This window comes from Daphnia pulicaria, chromosome 6 (assembly GCF_021234035.1).
Source record: "Daphnia pulicaria isolate SC F1-1A chromosome 6, SC_F0-13Bv2, whole genome shotgun sequence".
Lineage (NCBI taxonomy): Eukaryota > Metazoa > Arthropoda > Branchiopoda > Diplostraca > Daphniidae > Daphnia > Daphnia pulicaria.
In genome coordinates, this window is record NC_060918.1 from 12244909 (window position 1) to 12264658 (window position 19750).

General features: G+C 40.2%; 6 protein-coding genes and 1 long non-coding RNA gene across 11 annotated transcripts; 4 read left to right on the forward strand and 3 right to left on the reverse strand.

Annotated features, from left to right (window-relative positions):
* Positions 1-635: 635 nt before the first annotated feature.
* On the reverse strand, positions 636-1299 carry LOC124344255 (40S ribosomal protein S21-like). Its single transcript, XM_046797774.1, has 5 exons — positions 1213-1299; positions 1087-1148; positions 877-1012; positions 763-818; positions 636-702 (listed from the first exon to the last, which is right to left on the reverse strand). Exons 2-5 carry the CDS (start codon positions 1134-1136, stop codon positions 693-695), a joined length of 252 nt encoding a protein of 83 aa, XP_046653730.1. The 5' UTR covers positions 1137-1148; positions 1213-1299; the 3' UTR covers positions 636-692.
* Positions 1300-1470: 171 nt separating this feature from the next.
* On the forward strand, positions 1471-3274 carry LOC124344176 (pachytene checkpoint protein 2 homolog). The gene is made up of 7 exons (XM_046797656.1): positions 1471-1638; positions 1702-1867; positions 1931-2341; positions 2415-2608; positions 2678-2831; positions 2889-2998; positions 3072-3274. The coding sequence occupies exons 1-7, from the start codon at positions 1580-1582 to the stop codon at positions 3241-3243; spliced, it is 1266 nt and encodes a 421-aa protein (XP_046653612.1). The 5' UTR covers positions 1471-1579; the 3' UTR covers positions 3244-3274.
* Positions 3275-4161: 887 nt separating this feature from the next.
* On the reverse strand, positions 4162-6709 carry LOC124344269. Of its 2 annotated transcripts, XR_006919625.1 has the most exons (4): positions 6604-6709; positions 6480-6539; positions 5090-6398; positions 4162-5002 (listed from the first exon to the last, which is right to left on the reverse strand). It is a non-coding gene; the product is annotated as an uncharacterized LOC124344269 (long non-coding RNA). The 2 variants fall into 2 exon arrangements; XR_006919624.1 differs by lacking the exon at positions 6604-6709 and having other exon boundaries at positions 5077-6398; positions 6480-6530.
* Positions 6710-6828: 119 nt separating this feature from the next.
* LOC124344111 (ER membrane protein complex subunit 1-like) lies at positions 6829-10328 on the forward strand. Its single transcript, XM_046797558.1, has 8 exons — positions 6829-6971; positions 7048-7157; positions 7218-8078; positions 8137-9014; positions 9085-9514; positions 9600-9698; positions 9765-9905; positions 9968-10328. Exons 1-8 carry the CDS (start codon positions 6880-6882, stop codon positions 10126-10128), a joined length of 2772 nt encoding a protein of 923 aa, XP_046653514.1. The 5' UTR covers positions 6829-6879; the 3' UTR covers positions 10129-10328.
* On the reverse strand, positions 10311-12383 carry LOC124344153 (BRCA1-associated RING domain protein 1-like). The gene is made up of 6 exons (XM_046797618.1): positions 12231-12383; positions 11708-12167; positions 11551-11643; positions 11298-11494; positions 10923-11233; positions 10311-10864 (listed from the first exon to the last, which is right to left on the reverse strand). The coding sequence occupies exons 1-6, from the start codon at positions 12323-12325 to the stop codon at positions 10413-10415; spliced, it is 1608 nt and encodes a 535-aa protein (XP_046653574.1). The 5' UTR covers positions 12326-12383; the 3' UTR covers positions 10311-10412.
* A 1751-nt stretch (positions 12384-14134) lies between these two features.
* LOC124344180 (dnaJ homolog subfamily B member 6-like) lies at positions 14135-16810 on the forward strand. 4 transcript variants are annotated; one of them, XM_046797663.1, is made up of 6 exons: positions 14138-14583; positions 14682-14799; positions 15181-15566; positions 15631-15949; positions 16036-16136; positions 16270-16810. In XM_046797663.1, the coding sequence occupies exons 1-5, from the start codon at positions 14295-14297 to the stop codon at positions 16130-16132; spliced, it is 1209 nt and encodes a 402-aa protein (XP_046653619.1). In that variant the 5' UTR covers positions 14138-14294; the 3' UTR covers positions 16133-16136; positions 16270-16810. The 4 variants fall into 4 exon arrangements, with proteins under 4 accessions (XP_046653621.1, XP_046653619.1, XP_046653618.1 ...); XM_046797665.1 differs by lacking the exon at positions 16270-16810 and having other exon boundaries at positions 14135-14583; positions 15631-15953; positions 16036-16146; XM_046797662.1 differs by having other exon boundaries at positions 14140-14583; positions 16036-16810.
* Positions 16811-17379: 569 nt separating this feature from the next.
* LOC124344187 (solute carrier family 35 member F6-like) lies at positions 17380-19724 on the forward strand. The gene is made up of 6 exons (XM_046797675.1): positions 17380-18027; positions 18088-18235; positions 18301-18457; positions 18523-18966; positions 19023-19177; positions 19269-19724. The coding sequence occupies exons 1-6, from the start codon at positions 17951-17953 to the stop codon at positions 19431-19433; spliced, it is 1146 nt and encodes a 381-aa protein (XP_046653631.1). The 5' UTR covers positions 17380-17950; the 3' UTR covers positions 19434-19724.
* Positions 19725-19750: the final 26 nt, after the last annotated feature.

Sequence of the window (19750 nt, forward strand, 5' to 3'; positions counted from 1 at the left end):
TTTGTGAAAGAAAAAAGTGAAAAGTTATATTTTTCTCCTAATGTTCAAATCGTCATCGTCGCTTAATCTCGTTTTCTTCTTTGTTCCTTTTTTCTGTTTTCTCTATCGCAACCGCACGATGGTAATTGAAATGGTTTTACGAAATAATTTCATGCTAAAGACTTTTGAAATGTAAGGTAAACCGTTTCTACCCCCGACTACTTTGACACCGTCGTCATCATTTGGAATTCGAATATATATCGCGTGTGTAGACTTGTTTCCTGAAAATGTTTTTGTACAGTTTTGCAATATTGAATGTTTGAATTAGCTGTGTGAACATCTTGTTGATTTCCCTATTTCCATTACCTTTCTTGCCTGATTATGTTTTCGAAGTACAACACGTTTCTTTCAGCTTCCCATACCACTAGATAGATTTTTCCCATCGCCATTTTCCGTTTTGTTGATCCCCATCTTCAGAGGTAAATTCTTGTTTTTTGTACGACCCAACTTTTGTTTCGCGATGACTGTACAATAACAGTAGAACGGCGTATGAGAATATATACAAGATTGCGTACTAAATTAAAATATTTCATAGGGTATCTGACATTTTCTTTAACAAGTGTTTTAAAATAATTGATTTAGAAAAAGGTATGAAATTTGGGTAGAAAAAATGTATTTTCATTCAACCCATCCAGAACTTGACAATCAAAAATTTAGAAATTCCTGTAATAATAAGAAATTATCAGTAAATGGTAACTTGTGAATTTTGGTAGCAAGACATACTTGGCAAGAACTCCATCCTTCTTGGCTAGTCGGTTAATGCAGTCATCTGATTCTCCCTGTGAAACCATACTATAATTAGTTAACAATTCAGCACAACATGTAGCTGAGGATTACCATTCGGCGAATAGAACCACAGATGGCATAGGTCTTGAAGGTGGGTAGAGCCATGCCAGTCTTCTCATCTACGTCGGCAACATTGATTTGGATTGAAGCATGATCTTTAGCATGAATGATTCTGTTACTTGCAGAACTGAAAAATTACGAGTAAGAAAAATGTGTTAAGAAAATCCCGAAACTTGATTCGGCTAGACAATTTATTGTTACCATTTACGAGGGATGTACAAATCAACGTTTTCTCCGGCGTCGTTCTGCATGTTGATTGATGTCTAATACAAGAAAAAAAGATTATTTTGCTAGCTGAAAAGGCAAGAGTAAACTAGAAACTAATACCTTGGTTAACAGCGATCAGTGGAAAGAAACACGTTGAGTGCAATGGCGGACAGCAAGAGGAGGCGACAGGAGCTTTGCTTTGGAAATTGCCAAATGTAATAAAATTATTTAAACTTTACTTCAAAAACCGAATTTATATTCAAATCATTCAGATTTTATTTTAAATTATTTAATGTTATTATTTTTTTAAATATCAAAAATTTTTATATTTATTAGATGTATATCTGGCAAGAGAAAACAGCTGGCCAACAATTTCGAATTCATTTTCAGTTTCTCATCAATGTTACATACTTACAAACTGTTCCTTTAAATTAAAAGCTTCAGTTATTGTTTTATTCTTATTCAGTTAATTTTGTATCATCACAAAATGAATGGTAATCAAATTCATACAATTATCAATGTTGAAGTAGTTCAAAAATTATCCAGGTAACAAGTTGTAATAATTAGTTGATTGCATTTTTAAAGTTTTCTAATACATTTTTACTTCAGTCGGTTAACACGAGAACAGCTAAATCCCTCGTTGAAAGAATATGTGGAAAAATATGGTATCAAAGAATGGAGAAACCATGGAGAAACTAATGAAATAGATGTATTGTGCTCAAATGTGGATTCAATAACCTTTCACGATGACACAAACATGGGAGGAAACATTTCTGTAAGAAATATTACTTTCAATTGATTGATTTACACCATATTATTGAACTTCTTTTTATTCAAGGTATGTAATGGCACTGTTGAGCACCAGTACCACATTTTTACAATTGAAGACAGTGGTCCTGAATTACAAGAACTTGATGACAAAGAGGATCAAGTACCAGCTGCCACACATTGGCAACTTCCTTCTTCAGAGTTCCACGGGCTTTGGGAAACATTAATATATGACACTAATGTTAAAGTGGAATTGCTCAATTTTGTACAAACCACTATGCTGTTTTCTGATCGTGGGGTTAACAGTAATATAATAAGCTGGAATAGAGTTGTTCTTCTTCATGGTCCTCCGGGAACTGGGAAAACTTCCTTGTGTAAAGCTCTCGCTCAGAAAATGGCCATAAGATTAAGTCACAGATATTTAAACTCCCAGCTGGTTGAGATCAATTCTCATAGTCTTTTCTCAAAATGGTTTTCTGAGGCAAGTTATTTTGTTATTTTGTGAATAAGTAATCTCTATTAAATTTCATTTATGTATGTCTGTATGATTTTAGAGTGGCAAGCTTGTGATGAAAATGTTTGCCCGAATTCAAGAACTGGTAGAAGATCCAGACTGTTTAGTAATCGTACTTATCGACGAAGTTGAAAGTTTGGCGCGTGCTCGTCAGTCCTCAGGCAGTGGTAACGAGCCATCTGATAGCGTTCGGGTAGTCAACGCACTCTTGACTCAAATAGATCAAATTAAACGGTATTTATTACAATCTTCTAAGGTTTTTTTTTTACCATTTAACAACAAAAACTATTTCTTTTGTTACAGCTTTCCCAATGTACTAATCCTCTCAACATCCAATATATCGGAAACAATAGATTTAGCCTTTGTTGATCGTGCAGATATCAAACAATATATCGGACCTCCCACTCCTCGTGCAATATATGCGATATATTATTCTTGTCTTCTGGAGTTGATAAGAGTAAGTAAACACATGATTTTGTTACGTCCATTTGTTTCATTTGTACAAATATTTTAGACGGAAATTTTGAAAACCATCGGCTCCTTAAAAGCGATTCAAGATTTAGAAAAAGTATGTTTCGATGGAATAACGGACAGTCACACCATGAAACTGTGGAGTCTTTCCAAGTAAATAACAATTGTGCATTGTATATATTTGATTTGTTTAAGAATAAAATGACAATCTAAATATTTAATTCAGGTTGAGCCAAGGGCTGAGCGGTCGAACTTTGCGGAAAATTCCGTTTCTCACTTGTTCGGTCTTCATTAATAGTATCGATACTCCAAATAATACAATGTCATTATTTCTGAACGCCATGGAGCGCACAATCCAGAAGCAGTTCGACGATCGAAGTGTTATGCCCCAGCAATGATTTTGTCAATAAAAGCTTGTTTGGGGATGAATTCTATTGTAAAATCCTGGCGTCCTCACAAAGTTACTTCATTCAATTCCTACACACTTTTAGAGTTGAATTATAAATGGAAAGTAATTTGCTTAATTGACTAGAATAGCTGTATTGTAATCATATCTTCTGTTATTGGCTACGCGGCTTACGTCGACAGGTTCCCTTCAGAGTTCGGGCTTCTGGAAGGAGAGCCAGAGCCCAGAGGGAGGCTTTCAACAACTCCTGGAGTTAATAGGCGACCTCACAAAGATTTCACGTTTCATTAATTTAAATAGTAGTTACTTGATTGGTAAGTTATAATTCAATTAATTAGAATTACACGGCATGTCGAATGCCGATACCGGAAGATCGAGCCTGGTCTCTGATGGCTCGCCAGTACGTTCCCTAATCCTTACCACATATTCCTTTATTTGGTATAGACTTTATTAAGATCCAAAGGTATGGGTCAAGCCGACCCCTTAGCGGCGCGTTGCAGTGTGAAGGGGTGCCGTGAACAGGAGATTTTTATTTGGCTCGGCCCATGGTGTTGCTCGCAGGACTTTTCGGGTTAATCGTGCCCGAGGGAAGAAAAAGGAAAAAGGAAAGAATGAAAAAAAGAGGGGACCAGACTTTCCTTTTCTCCCTTTTCTTCCCTCGGGCACGATTAACCCGAAAAGTCCTGCGAGCAACACCATGGGCCGAGCCAAATAAAAATCTCCTGTTCACGGCACCCCTTCACACTGCAACGCGCCGCTAAGGGGTCGGCTTGACCCATACCTTTGGATCTTAATAAGGTCTATATTTGTGATTTTTCACCAGCCCGGTCGAATTTGAGCTGCGTGACGAATGACGATAAAGAAAGTCTAAATCCCAAACAACTTATCGTTTCTGTTGTCTCTTGGTTTGTGATTCTTTTTTCTGCACACAAATTAAAAAGACTAAATAAAAAGACAAGTCTACTGGAACCGGAGCATCAATAAAGGTAAGAAGATGTACTGAAGTGGCGTGATTTGTTTATTTGTTAATCATAGACATTCTATAGACTTGTCAAGTCGATCTCGGATCTGGTACCGCTTTTTCTTTATTCAAGATTCTGCACACAATGTTGTTTTAATGACTTAACATTTTGCATTCACAAGTTCACAGTCGACTTCTGCCGCTTTCGCCTTGACTTGGCTGATTGGCTCTTTGCAATTGCAGAGATGCCAGATGCGGACATTTAACTGTAGTGTGAGTGTGAGTAGGAAAGGAAAGAATGAAAAAAAGAGGGGACCAGACTTTTCTTTTCTCCCTTTTCTTCCCTCGGGCACGATTAAGCGAAAAGCCGACCTTCTTGTACTGTGGGGCGAGCCAAATAAAAATCTTCTGTTCACGGCACCCCTTCACACTACAACGCGACGCTCGGGTGTCGGCACTGTCGGTTTGACTCATACCTTTGGATTCTAATAAGGTCTATGCACAAAACTGAAAGTGTATCAATGTTTACACATTCGTCCAGTCTGTTGGGGATTATTCCTGGCCGGGGGCAAAACATGAAAATGTTCCGTATTCAGTCGCTACGTTAAAAGTTAAAACCTGGTTAAAACCTGTTTCAGGGTTCCTAAAGCAGCGACAGGTGGCTCTTATTGTGATGTTGTTCCTCTGGTTGACTTTGACGTTTTAAAGCACACTGAATACCTTCTTATTCTTCTTGTCGTAAATTTATGTTTCAACATCTATCGAACATAATTTGAAAACGACACGCCGTCTGCGAACACAATTGGTATGATATCAACAGCACAATTCTAAACTAGACAACTGATTAATTTAAGGTTACATTACTTTTCTAGGTTACCTGAAGCAGAACTGGGAACATGTAAGAGGCACCATATAGCGTTTTCCCATTGCTTGCAAACGAAATCGGAATGATTTTCTGGTTTTTATTAGTGGTCTAACGAAATGTCACAGTATCGTCGCTTCGTAGTTGGAATTTTGATAATTGTTCTTTTGACACGATTTTACAACAAAGTGGCATTCTATACAAATGAAGAAAACGAGAAGTTATTTTCTGTCAACAATAATGGCAAACCTAGTCAGGAGCCTGTGAAAAAGATTCTATTCTGGTATGAACACTACACATTGCGCAAAGGACAAAATCGCATCAGAGTCGGAGTTGGACAAGGACCGGCCGGTATTTCATCGGACAGTCAAGCCCTTCGCCTTTCACATTGTCCATACCAATGCGACATAATCAACCGTGAGCGTATTGTCGATTGGGATACGTTAAAATATTACGATGCTATCATCTTTCATCAACACGGTTGGACGCCAAACGATGTGCCCATGAAAAGATGGCCACATCAGCACTACATCTTCTTAAGTATGGAGTCATCTGCATGGAGATTTGTGGACACTAAATCAATGGCAAAGTTTTTCAATCGCACAATGACGTACCGCAGAGATTCGGATATTGTCAATCCATATGGCTGGTTCAAGTCCGCTAATCAAGCCGTTATTTTTGACTCGTCACAGTTCGATCCACAGACATTACCGCGACTATTGCAGGAAACCCATCTCGATTCAGCAGTCAATTACGCAACTGGAAAAACCAAGAAGCTGGCTTGGTTCGTCTCCAATTGCAAATCTTTAAGCGCTCGAAACGAATACGTCGATCGCCTGAAAACTTTCATTGATGTCGACATCTATGGGCAGTGCGGGAATATGAGTTGCTCTCGTTCAAATCCCGAATTGTGCCGTCAAATGCTGGAGCGTGATTACAAATTCTACCTTTCACTGGAAAACACTTTGTGCGAAGATTATGTCACGGAAAAGTTTTTCGATCAGATGCGCTACCACATAATTCCGATCGTCTTTGATCTACACGGCCACCACGCACGAATGGCTCCCCCACACTCTCACATCAACGCAGCCGATTATCAGTCCGTCAGGGAGTTGGCCGATTATCTGACTTTGCTAGATGGAAACGACACGCTATACAATGAATATTTCTGGTGGAAAAAGCACTATGCCAGTGTAGGCCCCGACGATACCAGGGAGGGAATGTGTCGGTTGTGTGATTTACTTCACGATTCCACAATTCCCTCGAAGACTTATCGAAATATGACTGATTGGTGGGACGTACAGTCGAAATGCCGAAGCCTTACCTTCGTGGAAAAAAACACTTCTAAAAATGACTCGAATTTCTATTGGAAATCTTTTCTAATCTGACAATGCAAAAATTTTACCTGCTGGATTTGGCTGCTAGACTACTCCAAATATATTGTGTATGCTGTGATTTAAAAAAGCTGTAAAAAACAAACAAAGTAATACACAAGCTCATTATAGTTTTCTAAGATTTAAAGTATCTACCATTTGTAAGTGATTTTCTTTAGGGGAAATGAATGATGCACACAAGAACAAGAAGTGAAGAACTCAAGTTCAAGAAAACAGCTAGACGGTCTAGACAGACGACGACTTGATTACCGAGCGGCCGAACTGAAACCTACTGTTTAGCCTAACCTTCAATTACTTTATAGCCGGTCCTGTCAATTTTCCATTCGCTTCCGAACTTCCGTATTTCCGTCTGTTCTTTGACATTCACGAAAACGAATTTGTTAACTTAAAATAAATTTGCAGGTTTTCGAAATGAAAACCTATTTCTCGTCATTATTTATAGTATTTATTCTTATACAAGCAATCAACGGTCTGTATGAAGACCAGATTGGGAAATTTGATTGGTACGTGAGAGGCTTCTCATCGACATTTTTTTTAATTAGACGAAATCTAACGTTTTTTTCATGATTTTCTGTGTAGGCGCCAGCAGTATATAGGAAAAGTCAGCCATGCAATTTTTGATTCAACAGGAAAGAAAATAGTTGTAGGAACAGAAGAAAATGTGCTCGCTCTCCTTCATGCTGGGACAGGTATTTCTTTCATTTTTCATAATTTGATGAGAATGCATGACCTGAAAAATTATTGTTTAGGAAAAATTGAATGGCGCCATCTACTTGGGAATGGACCAAAGAGCAAAATCTCTTCTCTTTTTGTATTAAATAACGGAAAAGTAGCATCCATCAGCAGTTCTCCAACTACTGTGAGAGTGTTTGATATGTCCTCGGGAATCCTTCAGTGGGAAGCAACTGTCGCCAAGGAGAGCCAACCTATTGTCAGCAAATGGGCTGCTTCAACACGTGATATAGTATTGGTTGAAATCAACCCTTCCAAGTCTGGCTATGAGCTGCTCTTAACTGAGTATAGCTCCAACAGTGGAACAGAGAATGTTTCACCGACCATTGAGTTGCCGTGGTTCACTCCCGGAACTGATTGCCAGCTGGTGTTTCCTCACTTGGTGTGCCTACATCCTCACGACGACGCCGTCAACGTCGTAGATGTGACGAACTCCGATTCTCATCAACGGATTCAGTTTTCAGACCTTGGCGTTGCTGTAGGTGCTGGCCAATCGGCCGTTTTCAGCAGCGTCAGCAGGAATCTCGTGTCTTTGAGGACGACAGACACACTTTCCGTATACAAAGTAACTGACGAGGGACTCCAAAGAATCGGCGCTGAATGGCCCAGTGAAACAGTACTGGTGAGCGTCCCATCAGTTAAAGACGCTGAAGCTCAACAGAGATACATGTCCGGCTTGGTGAAACAAGAAAAAGATTATTTAATCAGAATTTACGATTTGGAAGCCGACCGTATGCTTGAAGATGTCAGTGGGACGGTAAAGCTACCGGAAGAGGTGGGCGAAGCTAATCTGCTTTCCACTTTTCTAATGAGAAAAGCCAACGGAGATCTCAGTTATCGTTACGCCATTGGTACCACCGATGATTCCTTTCATTACGGTATGAACCATATTACGTGTAAAAACGCAGCTTTTATATGAATTTTCTCACACTACAGGTAGCAAGAAAGAAGTTTATTGGAGTCGCGAAGAATCTTTGACTTCCATCATTCAAGTGGAAATAGTCGATCTTCCTGTTTCGTCCATTGAAGCGTCCATCGAAGAAGAATTCGGTTCAGATCAGGTATTGGGCGGCATCTTTGGACACACCATCAGACGGCTGAGTTCCCAGTTTAGGCAGCTCTTGATAATTGCCCAACAGCTCATGGCCGGACAGATCAATTTTGTTCGTCGTGATGCTGTCGGAAGTAACAACAGAGCACTTGAACGTGATCGCTTTGGCTTGCATAAATTGATCCTCATCGTCACTCGTCCGGGTAAATTGTTCGCCATGGACACATTGTCTGGCCGGATCGTTTGGCAGCGATTGCTGAAGAATGTCAACACTGACAAACTTCGCCTGTACGTCCAGCGCACCAGCATTCACTACCCACTGGAGCCTCAGTGTATCATTTTGGCCAAGAGTTCCACTTCCAAACAAGGCATTTTGTTCGTCTTTCATCCAATAACTGGTGAACCAGGAAACTTTGGTAGCGAAGGCTACGTCAACCTGGGCTTCAATGTGCAGCAGGCTCTACTTTTACCTCAGAATGAAGAAACCGAGTACATTAAACCGTTGTTGCTTCTCGATGAATCTGCTGTTCCACACGTGTTTCCACCGACCGAATCAGCGCTAAGCCACGTAGTAAAAATGTCCGACAACTTGTTCGTGTTTGTAGCCGACACAAAGAGCTGCGTGCTACGTGGTTACTCGCTTGCCAAAAGCACGACTGACCATCTCTCTTCTGCCCCTGTTTGGCAGTTACAACTTTGCTCATCGAATGACGTGGTGGAGGAAGAAATCGTTTCCATCGTCTCTCGTCACCCAGAAGAGAAGGTATAATAAAACGATAGTTAACTATTTGTTCTTGGTATTTCTGATTTAACATTTTAATGCATTAATCCAGGTATTTTCGCAAGGCCGCGTATTGGCCGATCGAAGCGTTCTCTACAAATACCTAAACCCTAACATGGTGGTGGTGGCGACTGCCGGAACGAATCACCCGCACCATCGTGGTTATTTCAATCTTTATTTGATTGACGTAGTCTCTGGAGCTGTGGTCTTTTCCACTTCTCATCGCCGCGTTCAGTCGCCTTACCATGTAGTCTACGCCGAGAATTGGATCGTCTACTCTTATTACAACGAAAAATACCGCAGGACCGAGTTGAGTTCGCTCGAGCTGTTCGAAGGACAAACGCAAAGCAACAGCACAGCGTTTTCTTCTTTTTCGGCGCCTCAACCTCTGGTGGACAGACAGGCGTACATCTACCCGGCCCACATCACGGCAATGAAAGATACTTTCTCCGAACAGGGAATGACGGCCAAACATATTTTGCGTGAGTGTCATCATAAATTCGACTTTTTTTTTTTATATGGCGTCAATTTATGTTCGGACTATGTTTAACACTTACTTTTATGTAGTTGGACTTTCAAATGGCTGGATACAAGAAATGCCACGCGTTTTCTTGGACCCTCGCCGACCAGTTGTGGCTGCCGCTACACCTGAAATGCGCGAAGAAGGTATATTCCGTTCTTATCTTGTTATTATTTATTACTGTATCACCATTACACCCATATTCTGTCAAGGTATCATGCCTTATTTGCCCGAACTGCCTATCCCGGCTGAAGCCATCGTCAATTACAATCAGACAGTTTTCAACATAAAGAAAATTCACGTTACCCCGTCTTCACTAGAATCTACTGCAATGGTCTTTGCCTGCGGCTTGGGTATTATTTCAATTTAATTTTAATCGAAAAATATCTCCAATTTTTCCTTATCTGTTTTACAGACATTTTCTTCACTCACGTGACGCCCTCGCGAACCTTTGACGTTCTCAATGATGACTTTGAATATGGTTTTATCGCATTGGTTTTGACCGGATTGACGCTGGCTTCTTTCATCACCAAACGGTTGGCGTCCAAAAAATCACTTCGACAAGCCTGGAAGTAAAATTTGAAAATGAACAGTATGGCATTATTGGCCGACTATTAAAATTAACAAGAAAAAAATACCCATTCCCCTCTATCCTGTGTGTTTGTGTGCGTGAATGTGTTCCGCTAGCTGTTGAGATTTCAACCATCCAGGTCAGCTGCCCGTTTGTAGTTGGGGCTAGTCAGAGGTTTTCATTAAACTTTTTAAACGCCAAAAAAGTTTTTATTAATTGAGCATTTCATTAATAAGAAAAACCTCAAATTTTACATGAATTAAAAAGCGTGTGTCTGGACTAAACAACGTCAGAAATCGAAAGGATCAACCAGGAGAAAATTCTCTATACAGGCGACAAGCCAATCCACAGATAGTGTCTTAACGTGTGACATGTTGTACTTGAGAGAAGGCTGCGTTTTGGCGTTTAAATCATACAGAATGAAATGAGAGCATTGAGCCAAAAGACCTTTTGGTGCAGCGTGATAAGGTATCTTCTCACCCGGAAGGATACATTCTGGATTTGGACTGCGTGTTAACACTGTACCTCCACCGTGCCTTATCCATTGAGTAATGTCGGCTTTACTAGGCGTAGAGAAAATGCCGTTGAGATAGAAGAAACAATTGTTGAATAAGCCTGGGAGCTGATTGGCGATATTCAACCGGCCTGGGGCTCCGTCTGATGGTGCACGACTCAAAGTCCCGTCAATTTCGTGTAGATATGGATCTGTTAAGCGTTCCAGCTTCTCGCTTTCCTCTATCCCTAAATTAAATGTTATGATTAGTATAAGCGCATTAAAAATATTTAATAAGAGACAAACATTTAAAATCGACGATGAAGTGTCCCTGGAGAACTGCAGAATAGAAATGCGGGTTAGCCTTGATGACGTTGCTAGGATCATCCAAGCGCAGAGCGACATGAGTCACTTGACTCGAGTAAGTTGAAACCAACTTGAAACTGAGTGTGCGAGCAAGTTTATTGAGTCTTGGCTGAGACTTTTTTTCCGGGTTGAGTACAAAAAGCTGTATTATCTGTGAAGTTGTCCTTTCGGCATAGCTGTGTGTTGAATGAACAATCGTGGAAGACTCGAGAGCAGCTTTCATGTCTTCGTCCGCTTTTGAATACATGTCCCTGAAAGAAAAATGTATGCATAGTAGAAACGGAACTTGAAACATGAACATTTGGTTTGTTTTACTTTGGAGTGAGACCTCGACTATTCCGAGCATTCACATCGGCGCCATACGACACAAGAAGTCGGACAATAGCTGTTTGTTTGCTAGCAACGGCATCGTGAAGAGGAGTTTCATTATGCCCACCAGGAATATTGGGGTTTGCACCATTTTCCAAAAGCAGAGTCACAAGCGCTTCATTCCCAGAACTCACTACTTCATGCTAAAAACTAAGAATAAAGCCACCTGCTGTGAAATACGTAGTAGTTATACTATTACCAATGGAGTCCACCCAGCATTATCCTGTGTGTTTGTATTAACCCCAAGCCCTAAAAGTTCCTTGACTTTTTGAATGTCCAGCTTGAGACAGGCCTAATTACAATAAAAGGAAGGAGATAAAATAAGAAAAATACTAAACCATATCATTGACACTTACCACATGCAGCAAAGTTTCCCCTTTTTGATTACGCTTGTTTATCTTCGATGCAGGTGTTCCACTGATGGTACTATTGAGGCTCTCATTGAGGCTTACAGCCCTTTCACGCTTCTTTACAATTTGAACTGGACTGGCAAAATTTTCAGTTTTCATTACATTTTTAGATGATTTAGAGGATCGGCTTGCAGCTGATGGTGTTATTGCGACAGGTTTTACACTTGATTCATTGTTGTTGACAACATCATTTTCACACGTATCTGTTACATCAATTCCAAGAAACTTGGCCATTGGTAGGTAAGCTTTGAGAAGATTCTCAATTTTGAGATCTGGTCTACAGATGCCAGGTTCTGAAAAAATTCCACATTTTGGACATGGTTTACCAGAATGAAGATTGGCACAAGACAGACAGAATATGTGATCACATCCTCCCAGAACATGTGGATTGCATGCCAGCATTTGGCTGTCAAATGATAAAACATACGTCAAATATAAATTTCTAAATGAAAATTAAAAACAGACGTACCATGCTTCACATTTGAGCAGTTTTCCAAGCTCTAAAAAAGATTTCCGACTTTCAGGAAACTTGTCGTTTATTTTGGACATGTTGTTATTGTTCATTGTTCATTCTTGATTTGGTGATTTCCCGCTTAAGTTCCTAGTTGCCGTTTCGACTGACGCTGTTGCCAACTATTACTTCTCATGTCTAGTATAAAACGATGTAATGTAGTTTTAGGGTTAAAACAAAACAACATTTCAATAATTGTAATTTTTTGTAATAAAATCTTTTAACAAATATTCTGTCAATTAAATAAGAAATACCGCCGTTCGGCAAAAATCCGCATGAGGGCGTGTGCGGGAAAAGTAGTAGTCTGTATCGAATGTATGGCCCATTAAGCCGTTTGGTGTGTTCGAGTAGTGTGTTGTTTTACCTTCCCTTCACACCTTAGTGTGTGGAAAAAAAACTATCCGATCTGCAATTTATTTAACCCAACAGACCTAAAAGGTGAGTGTTTTTGTCTCTGTATATTTCAATGTGTATTTATTTATATTGTTTGATTGATGAAGCCCCTTTGGTGGTTTGTTTTGGGTAGCCCAAAGGTGAGAGTGTAGTGAGAGGCCCTGGTTTACATATCAGTTTAGTCAGGCTCCTTGAATTAAAGTAACTATAACCCTGATGAAGCGATTAGGTTACTTAAAAAATACTGGGCTTAATATTGTGACACACGATATGACCGCCATTGGGGCTGGGTTATCAGGGCATTTATTGATACAACTTAAAAAAAAAAAATAGCCAAAGGCACCGTTTGTTTGTCGGCCGACCGATGAGTGTAGTTATTATGAGTCCTATAAAGGCAACGGGCAACGGTAACAGTCATCAAACCAACGTTCGATGGGTGTATTTTTTCCTCTATTCAGACTGAAAGTTTGTTGCCCTTAGTGTGCGAAGATGTCGGCAACCAAAGAGCCCCGGGCAACTTTGGCCTCTTTTCTCTCCATGTTTCTTTTTTTACCGATACCCATATGTCCCAAACCACCACGTGATTGGATATATACACATATTGTGGTCTTGTAATTTATCCCTGTATGCTACACGGTCTTGTAATCAGGCCAATGTCTGTCTGACTCTCCCGAGCAATCCCAAGGTTGAGTAGAGTTTGGTTAACACAGCTTGGCTTTAAGTGAAACCTTGTAAGGATTGTTCCAACACACACACGTAGTCGTCGTCGTTTTCCTCTCGGGGATAATGGCAAAAGGAGAGAAGGTCCAGTGGACGACAGTTGCCACCAATCGTAATGGCCTTGCCTTGTTATTTATAAGTTTTGAGCGTCGCCGACTAAAGTAGTGTGTAGAGAAGACTCGCAGATTTGCAACAACCCTCGTACGCGATTTGCGAGCGTTAAAAGGGATACTTAAACGATGACTGTAACCTTGCCTCTTCTACCGTTCGTTGCCTTGTATGGCCCGATGAGTCGGTGGAGGTGGTTCGGGCGCGAGCCGTGAATACTTGATCGTCGTCCCGTTTTATTTTTTTTTTTTTCACTTGATTCACGCCGACTGTGGTGGGAATAAAAAAAAGGAAAAACAACATGTGGGTGGGATAAAAACTTGCACGTCGGGTTGACATAAAATGAAAGGCTACATGTCTGAAGAAAGAAGCTCTAAAATACTATCTTTGACTCTCTTTGTTAGCATTCATGACGACAGGAAGCCTGAGACTTCATTAGCTTTCAAGTTGATCTACGACCCTCAAACACTTGGAGACCCCGTGTGAAAATTGTTTTTCTTTCTGTTGACATTTGGGTGTGTTGAGGGCTGGAAGGGGAGGCGATCGTCACACATTTTTCCCTCGTTTTTTTCTTCCCCCCTTTGTGTCAACATGGAGTTGTTTTCTCTATCGCTAGGTGGTGATAGCGGACTGGGAATTTACTAGAAAAATCCAGGTTGAGAAGGGAAGAAAAAATAACAAGAACGCACCCAGCTGACAACTCGTATTCAACGTATTCTGTGCGCGTTTGTGTCATTAGTTTTTCTCTGGCCATACGTTCTGAAAAGTGTATTATCTTAAACAAGTGATTTAAACGAGGCCATGGGTCCAGTACGGAAAACTGATGGCGCCAGCGGTAGCAACGGTATGGAAACAACTAAGCCATACGTCAGACAGAAACCGCAGCAGGATGAACGGTCTCGAAAGCGATTGCGCGTTGAGAGAGATTCTGACGACGATGTGCAAATTTTAGAAGACGACGAAATAGGCCTCCCTTCTGGTAGAACTAGCCAGAAATTTGCTGGCAGAGAATCCACTACTCATAAAGAGCCAGAAACAAGTGGGAAAAGTGGCCGTTCTTCTAAGAATAACACTGAAAGCAAAGGAAAAGGCAAGAGTTTGGGTTTCAAATTACTTGGTTTCACTTGATGAAATGTTCTGCTTGCTGAATTTGTGTTAATTCACCTTTCTTGGTTTTTGTGGTTACAGGTCTGAAAAACGAAAGCCAACCAGCAGCCGAGGAGGCTGGTCCATCCACCACAATGGTAGATTACTACAAGATCCTTGAAATACAGCGCAGTGCATCAACAACTGATATCAAGAAATCGTATGTATTCAACTAGTTATGCTTTCACATTGCCAATTCCAACTTGTTATAGAATGCAGGGACTTGTGAAGCTATAGATTGAGATCATTAGCCTAAAAACAACTTGAGCAACAATTTATGTCAAGCTCTTGGGTGGTGGGTGGTCATTCTTGGCTCAGTACAAAGAAAACCTTCCTGCTGATTTATTTTTAGAAATTAGAAAAGGTTACACTTGCACGCATCGCCGTCGTTTGGTTACGGTTTTGATTTCTGTGGCGGAACGTAACTCTCAACAATCTTATAATAATTGTTATGAGTTGGCAAAAAATTCACATGGCTGCCTCCTATTTTTACACTAATGAATGTATTTTTTAATTCACAAATACTTTTACGTCTTTCTAGGTATCGAAGACTCGCCCTGAAATGGCATCCTGACAAGAATCCTGATAACCAAGAAGAAGCCACGAGTCGTTTCCGTGAGCTATCTGAAGCATACGAGGTGTTAATTGACGAAAAGAAACGAAAGATATATGATCAATATGGCAAAGAAGGGCTCCTCAATTCTGGTCGACCTTCAAGCGGTCATCACAGTCACAGATCACGTGGCGATCATGGCGCTGGATTTGGAGGTTTTGATTCCTTCGGGTTCGGTTCACCTTTCGATTTTGGTTTTGGCTTCCCCGGATTCGCTTTTAGGGATCCAGAAGAAGTTTTCAAAGAATTCTTTAGAGGTGACCCAATGGCTGATCTCATGGATGATTTCTTTGGCAATGATCCTTTCTTTGGAGGTATTATTTACAAGTTGGACGCATTTTTATTTTGTTATCTAGGTACTAATGTTGTTTAAAAAAGCAGGTTCAAGAAATAGAAACAACAACAACAATCGAGGTCAAAGGGCATCCGTTAGTGGTGGATTGTCTCGTCAGCCCAACAATTCTCTCGCCAGCCCGTTTTTCTCACCAATGGGTTTCGGAATGGGCGGTCTCGGTGGTCCAATGGGCATAAGCAACTTTTTCAGTATGCACGATACTATGGGCAGTGGCGTGGGAGGATCGGAATTCTTCTCAACTACCACCTTTGGCGTTGGTGCTGGCGGTCAGCCCGTCCCTGCCGTCAAACGGACCTCTACTTCCACACGGGTTAGCAACGGGAAAAAAATCGTCACAAAAAAGTGAGTTTTCAATTTTTAATTATTTTTATTATTGTTTGTTGTGTGTGTGTGAATCTTTAATTTGGTTTGTTTTTATTTAACTGCAGAGTCGTAGAAAATGGAGTGGAAACAGTCACGATCAGTGAAAATGGCGTACTTAAATCGAAGACTATTAACGGTGTCGCTCAGGCTATCGCATATTAACATCGTAAGAGCTTAAGTTTATTCTTATGAAGAGGATATGATTGACGCTATTTCCAGCTTTCACACTCTTACCATTAACAATGCGGGGAGAGGAGCGTCTCGATTTTTCTCTATTCACACATGCGTTTTGTATATAGGACCAAAGACTAAGATAAAAATTGACGGGAAAAATAATCGTTGTTTGGTTGGAGGAATTATTAACCTCCTGCTCGTCGACGAAGACACAGAAAACTGTTAGCTGCTTTCTTGCTCTGTAAAAACCGCGAACGATTAAGTGAAATTTCAATCACTGAAAATCAACTCTCAGAGATCCTTATTGAAATGTTGGGTTAAAACTTGTATGTTGGATTCTTGGTCCTTTCTCTCGCATCCTCATGGCTTTTCCGATGTCCCGTTCAATTTCGTGTCCCATCCCTTTTGGCGTGGAAAATTCGATTCGAGAAGTTTCCTTGAATAAGTGATCGTTTATAGTTACTTGCACCATGTTTCACCTGAAGAGGAAGAAAATAGCACAGCGTTTCTTACATTATTTTTATTTGCGCGAATATAGCGTGCTGAAAATTGATATAAATCCTTGTGTAAAATGTTATAACAATCGAACGATGAAGATTGTAAATCAATCACATTTTGAACGTGTTGAATTTATTTCTCAATTGATAAATGTTCAAATTCCAGTTATTCATTTTGCTGTCGTTTTGATGTCTTGGCAATTGAAAAACCGTATTCTTAAAATGAACATGGAACAAAAATGGTTTCGGTTGATATTGTTGATCTCGAATAGTTTGCAACTCGAAACTTTCAATTTGAAAGTTACTTGTCACAGGACTACGAATTAGAAACTGATTGTATTACAAATACTGCATGACTATTAATTAGTGCTAACATTTTTAAACAAGTAAATTCATATACTAAATGAAATCATCATCCGAAAGTTTGGGTTTAGCTCAAATTAACATCAGAAGCTGATCTGTAACGATTTTGTTTCCGATAGTAAGCATATCACTTTTTAACTGATGACTAATAGGATCAATGAGAGCGGAAGTAGTAGTTTGCAGTACATGAAAGCTTCAGTTTGTTCATTTTGTTGCCATATTCTTACGAATTTGACCACATCTATTGAACACTTTTAGCCTACCCATGTATTATGTAGTACCTGTTGACAATCCACTGGTGATGTAGCAGCTGGCCATATGCGAAAAATCGTCTGCAGTACGGACGCGTTAAAAAAGAAAACTTTCAACAAGGAAAAGGAAATTTCAAAAAGAGAAAGGGGAAAAAGGAACGTGATAATAACCCGTTATTGTCCCTGAATAAGAAACCGGTCTTGACGAATCACCGGTCTTGAATGTAGGACAGACTTATTTTCCACTTCATGCATATTACCTTTACTAGAGACTAAATTTGAGTACATTTCCCAACTAATGCAGTCTTCTAGATGTAGCATTGCTGATATTACCGGAAAACAAAACCGTTGATATCATGTGATAAACCTTCAACCGCGTAAATTTGTACTTCATTTGGGTCTTAAAAGCTTTTAACCACTACACATAGATGGCTGGTAATGGGCGTATAGTTTGACACATTGACGGAGGCCGATTGAAAATATAAATCTGCATAGTGGTTTTTGGTTTTCGTCAATCTCGAGGCTACCACTGCCAGTTGTTACTGAAGTTTCTTTGGTGAAGGACGTACAGAGAAGTAAGACAACCGCCCAATCGCATTGACCTAGTCAGAAATTTGATTGCGGAAGCATTACAACTCGGCACCGGTGAGTGCGCATTATTTAATTAAGAGCACTTGTTTGCCCGAGAGATCACCATGGCTTGGACAAGTTATCAACTTTCACTGGCTGTTTTGATGGTTGTTACTGGTTCCATCAACACCCTCTCCACAAAGTAAGATGAGACACTGTGAGTCATCCTTTCACTGCTACTAATACCATCCTCCCTTTTTAGATGGGCTGATAAACTTGAATCAGAAAACAGTGTTGGGGATGTACAGCCGTTCAACCATCCTTTCTTGCAGGCATGTACTATGTTCATTGGAGAATCCCTATGTCTCCTGGTGTTTACCATTTCGCATTTTGCCAAAAAGAGGAAACAGGTATTAGTGTAAGTTTCTCCAATTCTTGGAATTTTATTGACAAATTCTTTTCTTGTCCATGATAGTCTCAAGCAAATGAACTGGCTGCTGTTGTTGACAACCCTGTCTGCAGTTTTAATCCACTCATTTTCTTCCCACCTGCTATGCTTGACATGTTGGCAACATCGACTATGTATGTTGGACTCAATCTGACATATGCTTCCTCATTCCAAATGCTGAGAGGTAGACCATTCAGCATTTCCACATCTAACAAACAAATCTATTCACTTCTAATTCTTTTGATGTAGGTGCTGTCATTATTTTCACTGGACTTTTGTCCACAGCTTTCCTAGGGAGGCTTTTAAAAGCGCGTGAATGGCTTGGAATGTTAACCGTCATCATGGGTCTGAGTGTGGTGGGCGCTTCCGATTTCATCTTTGGCTCTGGTAGCAGCAACAACTCAATCAACAGCATTATCACTGGTGATCTGCTGATTGTTATGGCGCAAATCGTTACAGCCAGCCAAATGGTATGGGAAGAGAAATTTGTTACCAAACACAATGTGCCAGCGTTGCAGGCTGTCGGCTGGGAGGGTATTTTTGGCTTTGTAACCCTGTCCCTCTTGCTTATTCCCATGTATTTCCTTCGTGTGGGACCTCCATTTAGCTCTAATCCTCGTATGGTCCTTGAAGATGCTTTGGATGGTTTCATCCAAATGCGTAATAACCCAATGATTATTCTCGCCATGTCAGGTATTTATTTTCGATTGTTTTTCAGCCTTCAATCCCTCATTGTCATTTCTTTCTAGGTACCGTGATAAGTATCGCATTTTTTAATTTCGCTGGTGTCAGCGTCACAAAGGAATTGTCAGCAACCACTCGTATGGTTCTGGATTCGGTACGAACGCTTGTTATTTGGAGCGTGAGTCTATCTCTTCAATGGCAACAATTTTATTGGCCTCAGGTATGAATGATATATAAATTAGTTTTATTGATTAAATGTCAATCAAAACTTTGTAAAGAAAAATCTAATTAATGTGACGCTTTTATTACAGATTATTGGATTTGCTTTGCTTGTGATGGGCATGGGCTTGTACAACAACATTATCAACGCTTCGATTTGCAAGTGCCGTCGCGGATCGGACTCGGAGCCACTTTTGGGGGTTAATGAAGACCAATCCATCAATGAGGAAGAAGGAAGACCTAGTGTTATCCACTAGTCTCGCGATATTTTTTTTTCTTCGTAAAAGTTTCTCTATATGCTTTTCTCAATTCATAGCGGTAACTCCTCATATTTTTTCCCAAACGACGGAAAATTTGTAATCGTTTCGTTACTAGTGCAGTCTCGGTCAGCAAAATTAATTCGTATTTTAAAAAATGAATTGGGACGAGAATTATTTCCTGTTGGTTTCATATCGTGGAACTACCAGATTCTCTTTCATCGTCTGTCTTTCATAAAATGGCGGGTCTTCCTTGATGAAAATTAACAATAGATTATCGTGTGTAGGCGATTGATTTTTATCTTGTTGATCTATCT